Source organism: Gorilla gorilla, chromosome 11, assembly GCF_029281585.2.
Source record: "Gorilla gorilla gorilla isolate KB3781 chromosome 11, NHGRI_mGorGor1-v2.1_pri, whole genome shotgun sequence".
Taxonomy (NCBI): domain Eukaryota; kingdom Metazoa; phylum Chordata; class Mammalia; order Primates; family Hominidae; genus Gorilla; species Gorilla gorilla.
Genome location: NC_073235.2, coordinates 60,584,675 through 60,600,671, shown reverse-complemented (window position 1 = coordinate 60,600,671; position 15,997 = coordinate 60,584,675). Strand labels below are relative to the sequence as shown.

The following is a 15,997-nucleotide window of genomic DNA, read 5'->3' as shown; positions in this document are numbered from 1 at the left end:
GGCACTTTTGGCCCAGAGAGGAGATCAATTTAGTGGCCTTATTGGTGTTGCATAATTTTCCCTTCTTTACCGCAGGTTTTCATCAATGATTGTCCACACTGTAGGGCAATCAATGGATGATGCCTATTCCCTATGGTAGGAGCCACTTACAGCTTAGTTCCTTAGAATTGCCACCCTGTGCAGGAGATTCTTCCCCTGTCCCCTGGCATGCCTGCCTGTGCCTCTCTTGAGGGTTGCAGTGCCCAGAAATGTGATGGCTTCAGAGTTATTGCTTCAGAATACAGCCCTGTGCAGAGAGACAAACATGGGAAGGCAAATGGGATGCCTATGCACATACGCCCTCATCAGTGTGTGCCCAGCTGAGTCCAAGGGGGAAATGGTCTGCATCTTCCCTAAAACTGCAAATCATTCGCCTTTCATTTTGTCTTAGGACACTGTGTGCTTCCATAACTGTTCACATGTTCTAAATGCAGGAGAGTAATTTACAAGAGCTCAGTAGAAATGCATTAGCAGCTTTTCAGCGAGCTTATTATGGTGTTAAACAGCAGCACTTTAGCAGTCCTGAAAATTAGCCTCTGTGTACTAAAAGCTCAACATTCCCAAAGCTAGGTAAGGCATAGAAGAAGGAAAATTGCAGTGGCGGGGGTGAGGGGTGTTAACCAGTTACAAAGTAAAGAGAAAGGAGGGGTGCTTTGAGTATTTTCCCCCTAATCTGAATACCTAAGTGGTAACTAATAAACAAAAATGATGCTGCATGCTGTGTTCTGCCCTGGGGACTTTTTCCAATAATGAACTCATACCTGGACACCTTGTTTGATTGTGTAAGAATGCAAAGCCGGAGGGAAAAAGAACTCCTACATGTAAAAGTTCCCACTTTTTTCTCTAGCCTGCAATGACTAGCTGAAATGCAACCATGTATACTTACACTGATGGCGAGCACAGGCCCGGTTTTGTACATACAGTATCTGTCTGTCCCAGCACAGATGTCTTTTATGTCTTCTTCAGCTTCCTCCAACCCGAGCTCCTTGTGCATAAACAGTGCAAATGCTTTCATTCTGTTGGGGCTCCCACCGACACAGACAAACTGTTAATAAAAATAAACAAGGGCCTGCCATAGTAACTGGGATAAGAACCACGGGTCAGTTTCAACTCTAATGTTTTTATTTTACTTTTTAGTTAATTTACTTAAGAACACGTGTAGATGTCATGGTTTATGTTCCATGAATTAGCTAATTTGCATCATCAACCTGTAAATAAAGCAACAGATGCAAAGTTTTTTGCACTAAATTTGTAAAGAAAATCACAAAATCAAAATAAATGTTGATATTATTCAAGGAGGTGTTTCCTCGTGTTTTTGTTTATAGTGAACACCAACCAGCATCTTAAATTGACATAGACAGCCTATTGTTGAGCATTACCATGACATATGCTTAGGATGTAAGTTCTGAGGCCACGGCACGTGAGTGATGTAAGAGCAAAAGGAGAACTACCAGTTTTAGGTATGTTTTCTGATTCCCCATCCCCCATCATAAATTTGTATTGTGAAATGGAGTATGTGAACTTAAAATTTTAAAGGAATCATGTCAAGACTTTTAAATTTCTTATTCAGAAGAAATTCTCATGGAACAAGCCTTATTATTGTAAATGTGGGATCTCCCTGTGGCATTTCATCAATTCCAGTGATTTGTTTTTGTTTTTGTTTTATTCACATTTTACCTTCTCTGAAATTAGGATAGGTGTTGCAGTCAACGGTGTCTAATAGAAGATGGTAATACAATTGTCTGGCAGTTACTCATACAACAGTCTGTTTAGGGGTACACTAGCCCCAGGTACCAGGAATGGGAGAGGTGGACGCCAGGGAGAGGAGCAGAGAAGCACTACGGGTCAGCAACAAGAGGGTGAGCAGTAGCAGACTCACACCCAGGAGGAAGCACAGGCCACAGCAAGGTGGCAAGAGTCAAGTCCTCCCGGATTCTGAAGTAAGTGGTGAGGAAAATGCAAAGAGAGAGAAGACAACATAGTGGAGGGTCTGCCCTTTGAGGTTAGGTAAACCTGGCTTTGAACTCCAACCCCATCAGTGAGTAAGAAACTTGCTCAGTGTCACACAAATAATCGATGTGCCTCAGAACATCTCCAAAATAGGAAAAACGCAGTACCTCTCAGAGAGTTTTGAAAGAAGAACGTGAGATTGCATATGGCAAAGGACATTGCACAAGTCCAGACACGTTCTCAGTGATGTGCAAATGGTAACCATTATTTTTTATATCATGTAGCAATTTTCTATTCCTGCTTCTGAGCTTGTTACTTTTCCTATATTGCAGAATTTAGTACACATGAAGATGGTTTGAGTCCTGTAGTGAGGAAAAGGCAGTTGGTGGTATCTGGCTGATGTAGGCAGCATTGGACAGAGGACTGGGAGGGCTGACAAGGTCCATCACAGGGATAAAGAATATCTGTCTAACGAAATACCTAACTGAGGTTATAGAATAGGTGGCCCCATTCACAAATGATTTACTCTAACTATTGGGTGGTCTGAGTACATGATGCATCCTGTTTCCATTTAGCAATAATTCCTGAGCTACACTCTTTCTCAATTAGGGGTGTAATTAACCCTGTATCCACGCCCTCTGCTTCTCTTCTACCCTTAATATTGTCTTTTCTCTGCCTTCTTATGAGTTTCTCTGATGAAGCCTTAAGCTAGTAATGAACTGCAATAGAAGTCAGCCATAAAGACTGGTAGCAAAGAGGTTAAGACCATGGTTTCAGGTGAGTTTTAAACTTGTTATTGATAATTCTTAGAATTTTCTTCTTTGTTGGTATGGATAGTTAAGACTTGGCTCACGATCTAAGTCCAAGGAAATTTTTTAACACAGTACAGTAGTTTGAAAATAATCTCATTGTGTGGTGCCAGTGAATGTAAATTACAACTATTCAGATTGACCATAAAACCAAAACAGATGTTAGAATAGCTTGTGGTTTGAATTCTCCTTTGAACTGTAGATATTGCTGTAATCGACAGGAATTTCTGAATATTTCTGGAGACATAAAGATCATATGCACAGACAGAAGCAGCTTGGTTCTTAAAGCCTTCCTTACTCCTAAACCAGACTCACTAAACACCACCTCTGGACACAATTTTCGGTCTGGCTGCTTTAATGAGAAGTAAAATATGGCTGAAGACCACCAACCAACATTGACCTTAAGTGACACTTCCTGTATTTATGTCTCAAACAAAATGATCAATTGTCCTGGTTTTATCAAAGAAGTTAGAAACACACTGGGAAGGAGTCAGAGGCATTACAAAAATATGTTAAGGATTTTGCCTAATGATTGCCAGAAAAAAACTCAGCTTTAGATATCCCTAGTATCTTAAAAGGCTTAACTATGCCATGTTGTATTAATCTGGTCTATTGCATTTTATGCGTTTTCTGTGTTAACAAGGGAATATAAATACATTCAAAATGCATTGCATATTACTAAAATTTCTAGTGAGAGATTAGAGGATACCAGTTAGTGATTTTATAAAAGACATATTTAGATGTTGATATTGAATAGATAACTTCTTTTTTTTTTAGAGTTCAATTTATTTATTTTTATTGCTAGTGTTTTGGTATCTTACATAAGAAATCATTTCCTAATCCAAGGTCACAAAGATTTATGTCTGTGTTTTCTTCTAACATTTTATAGAATTAAGCCTTACATTTAGCTCTTTCATCCATTTGGAGTTAATTTTTGAATATGGTGTGAGATAGGGATCTAACTTTATTCTTTTGCATGTGGATATCTAGTTGTCCCAGCACCATGTGAAGAGATGATTCTTTTCACAATAAATTGTCTTAGCATGCTTGTTGAAAATCAGTTGTACATAAAGATAAGAGTTTATTTCTGGTCTCTCGGTTCTGTTCTAGTGATCTTTATGTCTATCCATATGTTAGTACCACACTGTCTTTATTATTATAACTTTGTAATAAGTTTTGAAGTTGGGAAGTGCGAGTCCTCCAACTTTTTTCTCCTTTGTAAAAACTATTTTGGCTATCCTGCATTCCAGGCATTTTGATGTGGATTTTATTAGAAGCTTGTCAAGTTCTGCAAAATAGGCAACTGGAATTTTAATGGGGATTGCATTGAATCTGTAGAATATTTTTGGTAGTATAGTTATCTTAACAATATTAAATCTTGCAATCCATAAGCATAGGATGTCTTCCCATTTACTTAGAGCTTTCAAAATTTCTTTCAATAATGCTTGTTGTTTTCAGAGTATAAGTTTGCACTTCTTTTGTTTATTTGATTCCTGTATATTCCTGTAAGGTCTATATGTCCCACTTCAAGTCGTACAACATTGATTAAAAGTAGATTTTTAAACATTAAATATGTTTACTGTAATCCTTAGAGCAACCACTAAAACAAGCAGAGAAACAAAACTGAAACAAAACAAAGAGATATAGTCAAAATATAACAGATAAATAAAAACGGAATATTTTTAAAATGTTCAACTATCCCAAAAGAAAGCTGGAAAGAGGAATAAAGAAATGGAAAGCAGAGGTTAATACACAGAAATCAAATATAAAATGGTAAACCTAAATCCAAACATATCAATAATTACATTAAATGCAAAGTGTCTAAGCACCCAATTAAGACACAGAGATTTTCAGAATGAATAAACAAACATATGATCCAATTATATGCTCTCTATAATGATAATGATACAGGCAGATTAAAAGTAAAAGAATGGAAAAATATAGACCATGCAAGCTTTAATCTAATGCTGGAATGACTATATTAATATCAAAATAGGCTTCAGAGCAAAGAAAATTACCAAAGAGGGATATTCCATAACCATAAGAGTCAGTTTACCAAGAAGACATAACATTCAAAGTGTATAAAAACTAAAAACAGGGCTTAAAAAATAAAGCAAAAACTGTCAGAAATAAAGTATTAATAAACTCACAAGCATAGTTTGAGACTTCACCTCTCTCAGTAATGCATAGAACTAATGGAAAGGGAATCGGCAAGACTTAAATGTTAGACCTAAAACCATAAAAACACTAGAAGAAAACCTAGGCAATACCATTCAGGACATAGCCATGGGCAAGGACTTCATGTCTAAAACACTAAAAGCAATGGCAACAAAAGCCAAAATTGACAAATGGGATCTAATTAAACTAAAGAGCTTCTGCACAGCAAAAGAAACTACCATCAGAGTGAACAGGCAACCTACAGAATGGGAGAAAATTTTTGCAATCTACTCATCTGACAAAGGACTAATATCCAGAATCTGCAAAGAACTCCAACAAATTTACAAGAAAAAAACAACCCTATCAAGTGGGCGAAGGATATGAACAGACACTTCTCAAAAGAAGACATTTATGCAGCCAAAAAACACATGAAAAAATGCTCATCATCACTGGCCATCAGAGAAATGCAAATCAAAACCACAATGAGATACCATCTCACACCAGTTAGAATGGCAATCATTAAAAAGTCAGGAAACAACAGATGCTGGAGAGGATGTGGAGAAATAGGAACACTTTTACACTGCTGGTGGGACTGTAAACTAGTTCAACCATTGTGGAAGACAGTGTGGCGAGTCCTCAAGGATCTAGAACTGGAAATACCATTTGACCCAGCCATCCCATTACTGGCTATATACTCAAAGGATTATAAATCATGCTGTTATAAAGACACACGTACATGTATGTTCACTGCGGCACTACTCACAATAGCAAAGACCTGGAACCAACCCAAATGTCCATCAATGACAGACTGGATTAAGAAAATGTGGCACATATACACCATGGAATACTATGCAGCCATAAAAAGGATGAGTTCATGTCCTTTGTAGGGACAGGGATGAAGCTGGAAACCATCATTCTCAGCAAACTATCACAAGGACAAAAAACTAAACACTGCATGTTATCACTCATAGGTGGAAACTGAACAATGAGAACACTTGGACACAGGAAGGGGAACATCACACACCGGGGCCTGTCATGGGGTGGGGGCAGTGGGGAGGGATAGCATTAGGAGATATACATAATGTAAATGACGAGTTAATGGGTGCAGCACACCAACATGGCACATGTATACATATGTAACAAACCTGCAGGTTGTGCACATGTACCCTAGAGCTTAAAGTATAATAAAAAATGTTTCTTCTTTTCCAACATTAGCCTTTAATTCTATAAATTTCCTCTCAGCACTCTACCCACATTCTGTAGATATAATATGCTGTATTTTCATTTTTCCTCAGTTCAAAATATTTCCTGCCTTCCCCAGAAATGTATATCCTGCTTTGTTTGAGTGGAGAATTTTATAAATGTCCATTAAATTTGAATAGATAACTTCTAAGGATCTTCCACCGTGTGTATTAATTGTCTGAATCTTTCTAGTGAGTATGGCAGAGATTGATTAGCTGTTCACCTAAACAGTTTGCTCTTCTTTCTGGGCACCCAGCTAAACTTAACATCTCAGCCTCCTTTCCAGTTAGACAAGGTCATTTGTCTGAGTTCCAGTGACTAGAATTTGAGCAGAAGTAATGGGTACCATTTCCAGTCCTAGCTCATAGAAATCTCCCATCCTATAAGGAGGATGTACTGGTGACCCTACGTATTGTCGCTGTCATCTGCTGGACAGGTGTTGACACACTGGGAAACAGCAATTTATGCCTTGAAGGAAACAGTAACAATTATGGAAGGAGCCTGGGTCCTCGAATCACCAGATGTAGGGAAACCATCCATCAACCAAGAACTCCCACCTTGTACCTAATGTGAGTGAGAAGTAAACTTAAATTGTATTAAGCTACTGAGATTTTGCAGTAGCAAGTAGCAAAAAATTTTAAATATGGTAAGAATATGAAGGAAATGGGAGTGATTGCTGGAGTCTGAAGTTTCAGCTTTATACACCCAGAGTTCTCCTTTCTTGGAAGATAATGGTATTAATAATGATTATCATCTCTGTGAAGACAAGCCTGAGTTTTCAGGTACTGATGGATTATGTCCTCTTTTCTTAGCCAGGACTGCTGCCCTGGGATTTAAGGGACTCAAGAAATTGAATGTAGAATGTTCTCATTCAAAGAGGAGAACATGGCTGGAGGAAGGCAAGTTTCTGAGGAAACCATCTATGAGAATAAATCAGACTTTACACGCTGCCTTGAAAAAATTCTAGTTCAGATTAAATGGCCAGTTCTGAACATTTGGAGCTGGGTTACCTGCTCCTCAATTTACAAACACACACACACACACACACACACACACACACACACACACACACACACACACACGCTTTTGCCTCCTATTCATCAAAATGGCTCAATCAGTAGAGTTGCTGTTTGACGGGATAAAACATGTTTGAAACAGAGCATGTCTTTTTATCCAAAAGATAATTTACTGAAGGTTCACAACCAGGTGGGTGGTGAATGTATAAGGCTGGACAGTGGTTATGACAGACAGTGTGTGAGAATAAGTGCTCAACAAAATCTGGACAGGCAGACGTGAAGGTCTGGTTCCTGGGATTATAACCGAGATGAGACAACTATGTGTGTGTGTGCGCGTGCGTGAGAGAGATACATACATGTGAGTCCCCTTATTTTTATCTCTCAAACAAAGCTTTCTGTCCCAATAATTTCCCAGAAACTAATACTTGGAGTACTAAAAAGTACTAAAACATAGTGCTTTTGTTTTTTTGTTTTTGTTTTTGTGTTATTTTGTTTTGTTTGAACAGAGAAAGAGCCATTTTTTTTTATTGGAGAAACCTAAGGTTTAATCTCAGCTATTTGACTTACTAGCTGTGTTGTGCCTATTACAAACATATATATGTGTTATAACACTATGTATATATTTGAGCCTGGGTTTTCTCATCTGTAAAGTGGAGATAATAACTACTTTAGTTGCTGTGGGGACTGAATGTACCATTTGCATGTGCCACACAGAGTCTGATATATAGAAAGCACTCCATAAATGGTAGAGGAGAGACAGACACCCAAGATATGTAGATAGCAAATCACTTTCTGTCTCAAATATATATCTCAAGTCTTTTAAATGTATTAACCAGCTATGTGCCTTAGTTCATTAATTGTGAAAAGTCTTTCAATTAATCAGAGTCATCCCTAGACAAGGGTCCTGGGATATTATTGAGAGTCATGAACCTCAAATCTAACATTTGAATTCTGGTACAATCTGGTTATTGAGTATTAAAGACCGCCTTGATCAATGACTCTTGGAGCATAAGTAAACCAAAACAGCAGCAGGGGAAGAGGTTACATTGAGAAGACAAAGCACAAAATAGAGGCAGGCCACACAAAGGCAAGGAGCACAGCCTGGAGAGGAGTGAAGAAAGGGTAGGTCACCTCACTGCCAGGACACCCACCCACGCCCTCACACCTTCCTTCCTAGGAGAGAGGGAGCAGGAGAAGGCCACTCAGCACCTACTAATCATAGGCATCATAGATCTATTTCTTCTCATTTTCCCATCTTTTTTTCTTTCCTTCCCTCCTTCCTTACTTTCTTGTTCCCTTCCTTTTCCTCTGCCTCCAACCTCTTCCTCCTCCCCTTTTCTCACCTGTCTCTTGACCCACTGGGTAAGTGAAAGAGCTAGGATTAAATAATTATGGACTATCCTGAGTTACTGTGACTCAAAGGGTCCTCCTAGTGCAATGAGCAAGAACCCTAGAGATTGGACTTGGAAGAACTTGATCCAGGTCTCAGCACTACCACTCTATGGTGTAACTGTAACCTTCTTCCACCTCTCTGAGCTTAATTTCCTGGTTTTATGGAGAGAGTTAATATCTGCTAAACCCATCCAAAAGAGCTAAATCTGCAGATGTTAGTGAGATAGTAGATGTGACGCTTTTATTTTTGTTCTCGTAATTGCTAAAGAAATGAAAAAGTCAGATGAAAACAGCGCGATTCTCCATTAGTGCAACTGTAAATAGATACAGTCTTTTGGAAAACAAAAGTTGTTTAAAAATTCAGTCTCTTTGACCATTTCTGTGAATCACCCTAAGCAAATTGGCCTAAATGTAGAAAATCTTTAGTTACAAAATATTCATTTGATTCCTGTTTATAATGGAAAATATTTTAACATAAAAGTCAATAATAGTCTCTATAATGTGTGGTACACCACTTGACACCCATAAATGATATGTTTCAAAAGAATGTAATAATATGGAGAAATGTTAATGATGTAAACCTAAATGATGAAGTGCAGAATGCAGTTATATAATTACAACTATTTTAAAGTCTATTCATTAAAAATGATTGAAAGAAAAAAATGAGTTGATCATGTCTATGTTTAGGTGGTAGGACTATTGGGTGTTTTTTAACAATCATATTCTTTTTTGTATTCCGTATTTTAAATAATGTACACAAATTGCTTATGTAATTAAAATATATGTCAGATAAAATAAATAATGCAGAAGTACAATTTTATGGTAGTACTTAATAAATAATTTGTATGAAATATTTCTTATGAAACAAAATTCTTAATATGAAATATTAGATATGGTTATTTCCCAGAAGTGAAATAATATTATATTGTTAGTTTTGTTGGGTTATTTTTATGAGTTAATAAAATGAGAACTAGTGAGATTAAGCTATAAATGTAGATGTTAAATAGTGAGCTGAATCTGTTAAAACATAATGAATTCTCAACACCCAGCAGTATTGTCAATAAAATTGTATTTATCTCCAGGGGCCAGAGTAGCCAAATAACATGTTTGCATTAGATTTAGTTTGGGAACCTTTATGTCTTGTTGAGGTGGAAATGATTGTTCATGATATACACATTCCAAATTGTTTCAGAGAATGACTGTGACTTCAGTTCCTATTGGGACTTCGCTAGCCAAAGGTGTATAGATTATTTTGGCAAGGTAAGAAGAAAAATTAGTAGAGAAAACTCAATCATTTTTCCTGAAATTAGAAATGTTTTTACCTTTACATCTCCAAACATTGCTGGTAGGTTGTGTGTTTTTGTTCCCAAATCCAAGTGATAGAGAATGTCTTCATCCATCGAATCCAAGTAAGGATTTTTAACGTGAACAAACCTTTTTCTGGAAAAAAAAATTACACAAAGAAGATATAAAAGAATTTTGAGAGAAAGCTCACAAGAAAGAAAGTCTGAACATAAACCTTCCTTTAGGGTTAAATTATTTGTTGAGAAGCAATGTAGTATAACAGTAATTATGGCTAATATTTGCTCACACTATGTGCTAAGCATAGCACTGAGCATGAAAGTGGCATGAAAACTGCATATAACAAATGCATTAACTCATTTGTCCCATAACTGCCCTCTTAGCTGGGTAAGATTAATAATTTAGTTTACAAAGAAGCCAAGGCTTACAGAAGTTGAGAAACTTGTGCAAGATTAACAACCAGTAAATTACAAAACAGCCATTTCTATTCAGTTCTGACTGTAATGGTCATCTAATTTCTTTGCATGGGAGGCTGTGGAATATAAACTACTGGGCTCTGGATTCAGATTGCCTGGGTTCCAGTACAAGTTCAACCATATATATCCTAATTGTGCAACCTTGAGTAAGTTATTTGTATTTTATTTTATCTTCTCAAAGTGTAGCATGCATAATAATCAGCCAGACACTTCATGGACTCTTCTTCTGGAAATTCTGATTCAGTGGGTTGCTGATGTGTGTCCGAATTTGCATTTCTAGCAAGCTCCTCATTGGTCCTGATGTTGATGGTCTATGGACAACACTTTGAATAGCGCTGCCATTAAGGACTCCACCAACCATGCTGAACACACCACTTTCTTTCTACCCCAGTGGCCATGGCCCTGGCTCAAACCCCCATCACGGCAGTGCTAGCTAGAACACCAATCCTTCCTCCCTTTTCTTTGTGAAATACCACGAAATTCAAGACAGTGAGCTGATGACGGCTATAAGAATGACCTTAATTCAATCTAGTTCATATTTATGAAGCATATCATTTGTAGCTTTTGGTTATTTGGGTAGTAATCATATGCCACTAGAGTTGTTAGTGATAAAAGGTATCTACCCCCACACCACAGTGGGTCAAGACGTCTTTGCCAAGAACTGTCTGAGACTTCTTTGTTCTTTGTTCCTCCATTTCTCTCCACATGCCTGCCCCCTCCCCTCCCCTCCCCTCCCCTCCCCTCCCCTCCCCTCCCCTCCCCTCCCCTCCCCTCCTCTCCCCTCCCCTTCCCCTCCTTTCCCTTCCCTTCCCTTCCCTTCCCTTCCCTTCCCTTTCAGAGTTTCGCTCTGTCACCCAGGCTGGAGTGCAGTGGCCCAATCTCAGCTCACTGCAACCTCCGCCTCCCGGTTCAAGCGATTCTCCTGCCTCAGCCTCCTGAGTATCCAGGATTACAGGTGCCTGCCACCATACCCAGCTAATGTTTGTATTTTTAGTAGAGATGGGGTTTCACCATGTTGGCCAGGATGGTCTCAAACCTCTGACCTCAAGCGATCCACCCACCTTAGCCTCCCAGAGTGCTGAGATTACAGGTGTGAGCTATCATGCCTAGCCTTTCCACATGGCTTTCATTCCATACACCTCAAAACATTTTACCAGGCCTTGTGTCTTTCTGTATCTTTATTGATTCTCACTTTGGTTTGCATTAAAATTACCAGGGAGCTTTATAAAAAAAACAAAAACAAAAAAACACTGGTGACCAGGCACTAATTAATTTAGACACTCTGTATTTTAAATCTAAAGATTTTAAGTATTTTTAAAATCTCAAATGATCTTTGGTGAAGCCAAAGTTGAGAACCCCTGCTTCAGGCCTTTGTCCTTCAAACATCCTTCCCCCTTTCTTCCACTTTTCACCTATCAAATTCCAATTTTCCTTTATGGTCCAATTCAAATATTACCTCTTCCGTGAAGGCTTTTCCAAGCATCTTCTCTCCTTGATCAGTATTAATTTTTTTCTCACTGTGTTCCCAAAGCATTTGTTTCATGCTAATGCTGGTAGATAGCATTTCACATTGTAATATAGTTAAGTTTCCATCCCTCTAGAAAGACTGCGAATCCCTGATGCAAGCTATCTCAAATATCCTTCTTGAATCCCTAAGTTTTAACAAATTCTATTGTTGAATTAAATTTAACTGTTCAGAAAGTGGAACAAAATACTATTAATTTCCTTCTCAAAAACATCAAGAGTAATAGATTTTTAATTCGTTACTTGGTCATACATACCTAGTTTCAAAAATAAAGTATTCCGTGGTGTTAGTACACATTACTACTACAGAACAAGCTTCAAAATCTCAAAGCAAAGGGACATTTCCTTTCTTCTCTTGTGAGGCAAGAATTTATCCCTAGTCCCTTGTTATACAGTGTGTGGTCAGTGAACCAGCAGCATCAGGAACATCTGGGGAGCTCATTAGGAATGCAAAGTCTTAGATTCTACCCCATACCTGCTGAATCAAAATCTGCATTTTAACAAACTCTGTGTGATTCACATGCACATTAAAGTTTGACAAACACTGCCATCAACTTTTTCTTCCAAATTCTATTACACTTTCTGTTTCACTCTGCCAAGACTACTTTCACAACCTGGAAATATTCCTTTGGATTCCCAACTGAATCTATGAATCATTACTCTATAAAAGAGTCTTATTGCTCTACCCTAGTGATTCCAAACTCTAGCTACGTATCAGAACCACAAGGGGCACTTTAAAGAGTACTGATCCCTAGACCCTGTCTCTAGAAATTTGGATTGACTTGGTCAAGGAGACCTGGGCTTTGGTGTTTTTAAAATCACTCATCTATACACACTCTTCCTATCTTCAAGGAGAAATTCTCCAACCAGCAGAGCCATTAATTATTTTCACTTGTATTAATTATAATACTATTAATTTATTAGGATTAGTTTTCCTTGATGCCCTGCCCCAATGTCTAATGATTTCTCAGTCAGAAAATTTGAGGGACTGTCTATAGAAGTTTCTTGTTTCATTGGGCTCATCAAGAAGCACTTCTAAGATGATCACTTTATCAGTACCAGAGAAAAAACTTGTTTGGGATTTCATGCCAAATTTCTACCCAATATGAATGTAGTTTTTGCAATATTTGATTTTTCCAAAATATATAATATTTACTAAATAGGTTTATATGTGTTGTTGAATCTTCAAACTCTTCTTCCTTTTCCTAACACATAGTCTTTTTAGTAAATCGTGACAAATTACACTACATGATGAGTATTAAATATTGGTAACCAAAAGAAAGTGCTGGCTGAGAAGAAGTCTTTCCATTTGCCATTACCTTCATCTTCATAATTTTTCCTTTTCTCTTTCTCCTGGGCTTCCCTGAAGAAGGGAACATGCAGGAGGCTACCTCTGTCTGGGATGGGCAAATGGAGGGTTTTCTGAAATGCTAACATAATGGAGGCTCTAAGCAAGACATTTCACACAACTCTCAGGAAATCAGAGGGAACCAGCAAAATCTCCTTATGCCTCATGATGATTAATGCTCTGTTGTGTTCTGTTAACCTGGGGCAGGAACTGGAGCTAAATTTGTAGACAGCTTCGGCAATTTTATATCCACCCATGAGATGAATCACATAGACGGTATTTCAGAAGTAAATTCTATGTAAGGTCCATCACGAAGCATATGAAATCACTCCACAATATCCTGCAATACAATTAAACCTCCCTCAGGCACTGGGAGGCCCTTTTAATTATTTCTCACTTGCAGCCCATGGTCTTAGAATTAAGGGCTGAACTCTATAGTGAGTCCCAGGCTGAACCTTGAATTTGTTTACTGCTGAAGGTTGGCTAAACTTTTGCATGTTTTTTATAATTTATTTTGCCCTATTTTCTTAGATGAGCCAAACCCTAACCCCCAAAACCAAGGAGTAAAAATGTCATTGAAAATACATTTTCCACTGTTTTTATTGCTTTATGAGCTGTATCCAGTGATATAATCTCTACATTTAAGAAATTTGCTTAACTGTAGAGGCCCATTATCTAATCATTTAATACAAAATCCAAGGAGCATCCATCTGATCAAAACAAATTTACAAAATCAAAATTACTCACCCAACATATGTATTCCTGTCAGATCTCATGGAACTATTGGAGGCAGGTATAACTGAAGCCATTCTCTCTACTATGTGAAAAGTCACTCTTAAATTGATGTCAAGAAGGAGAAATATTGTGACTTGTTATTAAATTATAGATCTAGTCATAATAGTTCAGTTCCCATTTAGAATGATACCCTCTCTTAAAACTTAGGTTTTCCTGTGAAATTGCTAAGAAAATTTTTCCTTTAGCATTTTAAATTTTCCTATCAAATAAAAAATGTCCTCCCTGACATGACTTTTATACTACAGCCCAGCTCTCAGAGCAGCACTTCCTCAAGAAGATAGGCCCCCTTTGAAGGTGTGGCATCCTAGCTCTTTGACCAGGTTGGTTAGCTTGTTAACTATTGGTGAGAACTTTCCCTTACATCTGTGCTTGATCCCAACACAGGTTTGATGTTGCAAACAGGCTTATTTGCTTTGAGACAACTGTATACGGATACGAGTCCTCTTTTGGTTTCTATAACACACCTACCAGGTCTTCTCAAAACTGTGTCCAGTACATATGAGAACTTCCAGTTCTCAAGCATTTCAGTTCCCCATCTCCATACAGCCCCTCGCCAACTTGTTTTCATTCTTTGCCATCACAAGTTAGGAAAGCATCCAAAGTCTGGACCTCAGAATGTCCCTTTATCTGAACTTTGCTCATTCCAGTTCACACAGAAGAACTGATAATTAAACAAAACTTATTTCCCAGGGCCTCTTTCTTTAGTTAAACTGTAGGCCATTGGTAAAATTTATTGAACCAGGGGTTAATCCACATGGAATAATAATACAGCATAGTATTTTCAGAAAACGGAGTCTCTGCCAAGAAAGGCATGAATTCACTACTTTCACTAATGCTTCTCACTTTTCACTTTTGGGATGGAAAAATCTAGAAAACTAGACAACTTCATCCTGATCTTTTTTCCCTTCACTCCCATAGCAATCAGCTGAAGTTCTATGCTGGTGAGAGCTTCAAGAACGTAGTCTCATGGCTTTCAGGCAAATCAGAACCTAAAATGTCTATAAATGCCAAACAGCAGCAAATACAAGACACCTCCTAATATGCTTGGATTTCTTTCCAAGAATGTGCATCACAGTCAAGAATCAAGTGCTCATATCCTAACTGAGTTCTCCATGTTAGAAGATGCTCCTCTTCCTGGTGACAGTCATTCTTGGCAAATTCTTTGAATGCCACACTGGCCTCCTTTGGTCCATCTTGGTCAGACAGCAAAGTTTACAGAATAGGAAGGAAAAAGAATAGGGGACTCTATATTGGGGAATCCATGTAGCCTAAATCTTGCCACTGTTACCACCAACTAGACGTTTGCAACTGTGCCCAGATAGCAAAAAATTCCTGAGGACACTTATCCTGGAAAAGGTAGTGATGACGATGAGGCAAAATAGTCTTTAACATGTGTGTTGCCTTTGTAACTTAGAACAGTAGTTCTTGTTGATAGCTTGTATACATCTGTCTCTTACCTCCTGACTCATCTCAGGCTGGTCTACCTGCTGCTCCTTCCCAGGAACCACTGGCAGTTTTGAGACTCAACATACTCACTCACTACTGCTGGCACCAGCACACCTTTATTTGATATTCCATGCCATATCTCTCAATTTTATTTTTAAGGTATAATGAGGAGAACCACCAATTTCAATCTGGCATTTACCTCTGGCTTTGAGAGGTAAAAGTGTTAGCTAATTAGATAAGTGTTCAGTAATTAATTACCACAGTGAATTAACTAGGTTGATTAACATGTCTGTTTCCAGTGCAGATTCAGTCAACCAGTGATCTTGATCACTAACAGTGCCAGGTAATGCCATCTAAGATTTATGGACCCCATGTAACAACTCGGTCAGACATTAAGGCAAGTAATTGTCATTTGGATGAAGTTCAGAATAATCTTGTGGAATCTATAAAAGTTGATGAAAGTAGAATACTAGTTAATGCCTTCTGGGCAGTCTTAAATTA

At 38.0% G+C, this 15,997-nt stretch overlaps 1 protein-coding gene across 4 annotated transcripts in view; it reads right to left on the bottom strand.

Annotated features, from left to right (window-relative positions):
- The window catches only part of UPP2 (uridine phosphorylase 2), a 261,689-nt gene that overhangs the window by 19,762 nt on the left and 225,930 nt on the right, over positions 1 to 15,997 (bottom strand). For 2 of the 4 annotated variants that reach the window (XR_010129585.1, XR_010129586.1), the window contains exons 3-4: positions 9,928 to 10,045; positions 926 to 1,084 (exon numbers count right to left, since the gene is read on the bottom strand). Coding sequence is in view for 2 of the 4 variants with exons in the window: in XM_004032675.5 (XP_004032723.4) it covers positions 926 to 1,084; positions 9,928 to 10,045; positions 14,003 to 14,064 (339 nt within the window). In the remaining 2 variants the exon portion in view is untranslated. Of the gene's footprint in view, positions 1 to 925; positions 1,085 to 9,927; positions 10,046 to 14,002; positions 14,254 to 15,997 lie in introns of those variants that run through there. The other 2 variants (XM_004032675.5, XM_063694855.1) reach the window with 2 other exon arrangements.